This window comes from Stegodyphus dumicola, chromosome 4, assembly GCF_044657685.1.
Source record: "Stegodyphus dumicola isolate Sdum_Otavi_A_Nest chromosome 4, ASM4465768v1".
Classification (NCBI taxonomy): Eukaryota; Metazoa; Arthropoda; class Arachnida; order Araneae; family Eresidae; genus Stegodyphus; species Stegodyphus dumicola.
Window position 1 is genome coordinate 218,287,281 of NC_140771.1, and position 7,156 is coordinate 218,294,436.

General features: G+C 30.6%; 1 protein-coding gene across 1 annotated transcript; it reads right to left on the reverse strand.

The window, feature by feature from the left end:
• Positions 1-2,702: 2,702 nt before the first annotated feature.
• Positions 2,703-3,511, reverse strand: mRpL43 (mitochondrial ribosomal protein L43). Its single transcript, XM_035373212.2, has one exon. It carries the CDS (start codon positions 3,410-3,412, stop codon positions 2,867-2,869), a length of 546 nt encoding a protein of 181 aa, XP_035229103.1. The 5' UTR covers positions 3,413-3,511; the 3' UTR covers positions 2,703-2,866.
• Between the last annotated feature and the right edge of the window lie 3,645 nt (positions 3,512-7,156).

Here is a 7,156-nt window from a genome sequence, read left to right on the forward strand (position 1 = left end):
TTGGTAATGAGTTGAAACAACTTAACATCCCAATATCAAACTACTAGCAAGAGCATGAGACTAGCAAGAATTTTATGTGCTATTCTCGTAATTCCACACAGTAATGCTGAGTGCGAGAGAGTCTTCAGTGTTGTGAAGAAAAGCAAAACTATGTTTCGTTCTTCAATTTCACCAAAACCTCTAGAAAACATTTTAATTGCTAAATGTTATGAGGAAACTAATTGTTATGATAGGAAATTTTCCAAAGAATTTTTGGCTAAAGCCAAAAAATGCACTCTAAATTCGATGCAATAATTTTTTTGTGTAACATTAAGTTCTTGTTTTATGTTTCCTAGTAAATTTTTTAGTTACTACTTAATTGAGATTTACTAATGTAAGTACAATTTTCTTTTTTCTATTTGTATAAATTGTTATTTTTTTAATATCAAAGCATGATATTAATTCTTCGTGTTCTTCTGAATTTTGGAGAAATCTTCTGAATTTTTATCTTTAGAGGTTGGCAGGTATGATCATATAGATATGGGGTCATGGTTAGACCTTTTTCCTCTATGTTTTCATACCTACTCTCTTTCATTAAAATTTTCTTCATAATGCCCATACTGTTTTCCTCTATGTTTTCATACCTACTCTCTTTCATTAAAATTTTCTTCATAATGCCCATACATTCTTTCTCATTAATGATGCTTTAATCATTTTATTTTCAACTAGTAGGCTATAAAAAAAATTAGGGGGGGGGGAGGCTTCCATCTCTTGAAATAGTACATTGTCTTGTACATTCAGGCTTTAAATTCAGTTGAAAACAGTTCTGCTACTTCTTAGCTTTAGAGGGGAAAATGCAATTCTATCTGGCACCCCAAATAATACAGAGTCTGAAATTTTATGTTACTATTTAATTATCTGAGTATTATTTATTAGTTTACATTTTATTTATTTTTATCTTTCCTTTCAGTCTTTCATAAAGCTCTGGCACTTCTAATATTAGGAATTAGCTTTCTTATAATGAAAAGTCATAAGCATAATCTTAATAATCTGACTAGGCAAATCTTTCATGCTTCTTTCTTTCATCTGTAACAGAATGCTCCAACTAAATGCAGATAATACAGTGGATTGATTTGTTTCCAAAGAGACTTGAAATCAGGCTCTAGCCTAAATACTTGGAATTCAAATCCAGAACATTTTAGCAAGTATGCTACTTATGTGAGTTACTTTCACTAAACTAGCACACAGCTTTACGTAATTTCCAGTTATGGATGATATTTTCCAACTCTGATTTGGAAATCTTAACTATCAACTTTAGGGTTAAAATAATACAACATATAACACACAATAAAGATTCATATTTGTAATCAATAGGTTTGGTTTCTTTTATTATGGCAAAGCCTCAAGGACTACCTGCCTAAGAGGAGAGATACCTTCGTGGAGGACTTTCTAAGGGACACTGGCTCATATACACGTTACACATGGGAAAAACCATGAAAACGTCCATGCAGCCAGTCTATCTGCGGGATTCCAACCTCGGACCGAACTATCCCTAGGCCACTCATGGGCCTCTGTAATCAACAGACAGATTTACGAGATTGTCTATACTGAAATTGCAAAGGATTCCTCCCCCTTAGAACCTCTAAATTATTAATTAATTTATAAAAATAATAAACACACCCTAAATAACAAGAAACCTTCAGAAATTCAAGTGAGATAACTCATTCCCACTTCATTAAGCTGTCAGTGATATTTAATTAAATTTTAAATATCTATCGTTATTAAAAAATTTTATACACAGAATAATAATTTCTAAATTATTTTTTCTGAATATTATATCAAATAGTATTTGGAAAAATATACTCATTATTAATTAAAAGATATATTTTAAATCTAAGAAAAAAATATCTAACGATATGGTATCATTTTGTTCTCTCTTTTTTTTTTTTATTTTTATTTTTTTTTAACTAAAATTTCATTAAAACAAAAGATTAAGACTAATCTCCAAGTGGGGACTCTTATAACTAGTATCTTCTGTTGCTTACTGATAAATTTAATCCTAACTGTTAAATAACATTGAAACTTAACTAAAAAAAATGGAATTTCGAGAATTCTAGCATTTGCTCTTCCACTTTTTTAAACATAAAATGATGTTATTATTAGTATATTTTTTAAAGGGATATAATCCATACATTAATATAAAAGTTCATTGTCATTTATTTTTGATACAGACAGCAGTTTTTACAAGAATTAAAGTTAAAAATTCTGCATTAGATATGTATGTTCTTAGAATTATATTTTATTTACTATTATAAATGTATGAAATTAAAGTTGTAAAATGTTATATAGGAATCCAAATAAAATTAACTTTTAAGTTATTCACTTTGCACTGCTGATGAGTAATTCCATTTTATAACTTGGAAGATAATAGAAAACGTTGGGCCTCATTGATTGATAACAATTTCCAATATTCATGATAGACAGACAAAAAATTAGTAGAAATAATACCTCTCCAAAGTGTCGCATACACATCAGAATTTGATATGATATACAAGAAAATTAAAGAATCATAATTTGCTTCATAGGACTATTTTACATTAAAATATTCTGATGCAAACTGACAATTATTTCAAAAGCATTCAATTAATTTCACATAATAAGCCAACTACAGATATTAACATTAATATTGAATTAAATTAGTTCAGAATCAAAAAAACATAAACTACACGGTGAACCAAATATTTAATTAGAAGCATTTAATTGCCATTCTATCATTAATATACATCACAATGATAGAATTTACACTAGTCTTCAAGTACTTTTATTTTTGAAATTTCATCTAAAATGTAAAGTTATTGTAGATTTCTGACTAATCTAAGTGCTAATTTTAATTACTTTCCTTTCCTTTATTTTCAATGGCACAGGCATTAGCAATTTCCAGCAACTGTTCTGTTGCAGATGGCCAAAATGAGGATGTTTTGGATAATTCCTCGTTCGGGAACTCGGTTATGTTTAACCACGTTGGTTTATTAGTAAATGGAGTCCATACGCCCTGGATAGAAGGAGTATCTGTATGCTGATTTTTGATAAATCGAGAAATTGGAAAGCCAGACTGAGTTAATGCAAATTCAACCCACTTTACAATTTCATCTCTAGGGTTTGAAGGAAATGAGCGATACTGAGTATGGCCATTCAGATATTCAGCTGTAATACTGGGTGGGCCAAGGCGCCGAGGTTGAAGATACACAACAACACCAGGATTAGCTTTCACAAAGCCGTTTAAGTCTTTTTCAATGTATTCCCGTACACCTCTGCTATTTCCATGAGATTTCGAAAATTTGAAAGTTATACGTTGCAACTGACAAACGTATCTTCCAATGCCGTTATGTAGGACACTTTTGATGTAAGTACTAGGATTCACTATGTTAGACATAATTTAAAATTTTCTTGAGACAAAAATGATATCGTATTTGAAAGCCAAAAAAGTAAATTTCAATAACATCTAAACACAATGCACCTAATTAGAAGTCTTTCTGCCCGGGAGTAAAAGTAAATAACACGGTCGGACAGTTAAGTTAGTAGTGGTTAGTAGCTTGCTTGGGCGTAGAAATTGAATTATAAGAATTGTTTTAACTGTATCAGATGTGTAACGTTTTTCTATAGCATTCGAATTTTAATGAATATATTTCGAATTTTTACGTATTTTTGCCTTGCCTCGAAGTACATTCAACAAGAGATCAGAGATCATCATTCGTTGTGTTCGACCAAAGGCAACTAGATATCTACACGCAGTGGCTAATCGCACCGACGGTGCGAAAAGCTAACAGGCTATTCACACCGGTCAGCGCTAAATCCCCAAAAGATGATGTCACGTCAAAGATACGCCCCTTACGCTCAGTAAATTTCGGCCGATGCTATTCGCACCACCGGTGCGATTAGCCGCTTAAGCTATTCGCACCCCAAGGTCGGTAGAAACCTTTCTACGGACCTTAATTCGCACAAGGCCAACTAGATATCTACAGGCCTGCTCCAAGCTGATGATCACATGATATGACGTCATAATCTTAGGCTTTCAATTTTGTTAGTTGAGCTTGCTTCGCCATAGGACTAGTGCTAGTGAGATAATTGTTTACATGTGTTTTTTCTTCTGAAAAATTTTGTATTTTACCGGAAAGTACAATATTATATTGTGAATTCGAATTTATAAGAAAAAGTGTGTTTTAGAATGCCAAGAAAGTGTAGTGTACCTAAATGCCGATCAAATTAGGATAGCACTACTGAACATGTGTCCACTTTCAAATTTCCTTCGGATCCTGTACTCTCTCAGAAATGGATAAAAAATATTAATCGCAAAGATTTTGTAGCTGGAAAACACAGTAGTGTATGCATTAAGCATTTCGAAGAAGAATTTATCGTTCGAGAAGATAAAGCTGTTCGTGATGATGAGACGGTATTAGTAGTTCCTAGAACTATTCCAGCTTTAAAAAAAGATAACTTATCCAACGATTTTTCAAAACCAGCCATCTTATTTATCGAAGAAACTTCCCACAAAAAAAAAAAAACACGGGAAGAAAGAGAAGCAGAAATTGATATTCGTTGTGATAAACAATTTGAACAGTGGAAAAAGAATTATATTATTAGCGATTTTGAAAACCCAATAAATGGTTTTGCAAAAAAAATAGATCTTCCCTCTTCATGGATATTCATTACCAAAGGTAAGATCTTTTGGCTATCAAAATTAGAATTTTTAAACTGTCCAAAAGTGCTTGTATCTTTAAAAATATTGGAAGATTTAAATGTAAGAGGTTTTTTCAATGAAAATGAAATTCCCATTGAATAGTTCAATTGGATATTTGGAGAAGAAAAGCTATGTGATAAATGGTCTAAACTTGAGACAATGATTAGCCATTTGGATGGCTTTTCTGCTTCTGATATTCATGATGACTGCAATTTAAATTTAGATAAAATATCAAAACTACTGTTGAAATGTGCAGAAACAGAAAATAACCCACATTCTGAGAAATTTTAAGTTTTTGTATGAACAGATTCAATTAATGCAAATGAAACAGCCTTCGTATAGTGCAGAATTCCTTGCCTGGTCTTGTTATATATTTTAGTGTAATCCAAACAGCTACAATATTATACGTAACAGAAGGTATTTTATATTGCCTCATCCGTCATACTTAAGGAAGTTATCTCTGAAAATTGGCCGAGCAGATTCTGGATTGCAAACAAGTCACTGGATGTATTTGAAAAAAAAATGTGAAATTTTAAATGATTCTGAAAAAAATTGTCAATTTATTATTAGATAAGATATATATAAAACCACAAGTTTCGTATAAAAGTGGTCGTGTTTTAGGTTTTTCAGATAATTCACAGATGGAGGCCACAACTCTGCAAACATTTATGATAAGCTCTATATTATCAAAAAACAGAGATATTGTAGCAATGTTTCCCATAAAAAACTTATCATAACATCAATTATTAATGTTTACAAAACAAGTAATTGACCATGTACAGTCTTGTGGCTATCGAATTATAACTCTAATATCAGACAATAATAGAATTAACAGAAATATGTTCGAAATGCTTTGTGGTGGTGCATTAAAATCCTCATTTATAAACCCTACCATGCATAATCTTCCTATATTTATATTATTTGATATAGTTCATTTATTGAAATCTATACGAAACAACTGGTTCAATCAGAAAGATTCAAACCAAACATTTTTTATACCGTCATTTGAAAACTCAAATATTGTTTACAATTCCAGTGTTCTACATTTAAAAAAATTGTATGAAATAGAAAAAAATGATAATATTAAAATGGCTCCAACTTTATCAAGAAAAGTTTTATTTCCGTCTTCTATAGAGAAGCAGAATGTAAGTACTGCTATTAAACGTTTTGATGAAAAGACTTTAGCTGCTCTGCAAATTGAATCACAGAATAATAGAACTGGGTATGGAAAAGATGTCTTAGGAACTAAACATTTTATTGATATAATTTTAAAGTGGTGGAAAATTGTGAATGTTAAACACTCTAAAAAGGCCGTACAGTTTTGAGATGTATTTATGCAGCCTATAAGGACACCAGAAGATAAAAGCTTAGAATATTTATCACAGTTTTGTTCGTGGCTTATATCATGGAACGATTTTTGCCCAACAACAAAAAACTGTAAGTCACAAATTGGTAAACTGTCAAAAGAAACCCAAGTTGCTCTTCTCCATACAACAGCAACATTGAATGAACTTTCAAAGTATTTGTTAAAAGAATTTAAATTACCTTTTATTCTTTTAGGAAAATTTCAGACAGATAACCTTGAGGGACGTTTCGGTCAATTTCGACAAATGAGTGGCTGTAATTATAATGTATCATTACAGCAGATTATAGAGTCGGAAAGAAAACTAAAATTAATTAGTTTGCTTAAAATGCAGTCTTCTGAGAAAGGTTAATTTATTTTACAACATTTTTCTTGTAATGATATTGAAGATTTTAATGATTATCAACTTATTGATAAGGAATTTGTTGATGTTTTGCGTCAATCCAATGATGTTAATGTTACAGAAAAAGATATAATGTGTCTAATTTACATTTCTGGATATGTTTGTAGATCTGTATTGAAGCATATAAATTGTAATCTTTGCAAGAAAAAATTAATTCTTGACAAAGAATTAATAGTTGAATATAGTGAAGATTTTGCATACTTAGCTGCTATTGATCGAGGTGGTTTATTTTGGCCAACAGAATTTGTGCTTTTCATTAATACCTCTGCATTTAGAATATTATCAATCCTAATATCTGAAATGTATGAGAAATTATATATTTCATCAAAAAATCAACGTTCTATATTAATAAGTCTCATCACAGAGAAAGTTGAAAACAGGATTATTTGGGATGATAGTATTTGTGAGTGAGGCAAATCATTGCATGATTTGTTGAAAAGTTGTGCCACATGCATTTCCAATATATTGCTGAATAATTACTGTAAGGTTAAAAATAACAATTTAAAGGAAACCAATGACCAAAAAAGAAAAATGAGTAAATTAAATAATTCTGGAATTTAGGTGAATTTTTTACGTAATTTTAAAGTTAAATAATTAGTATTTACAAACTGTGTATAATTGAGCCATGGATATATATATGAAATTACCTGATCGCGAAAAAGTATATACCCTT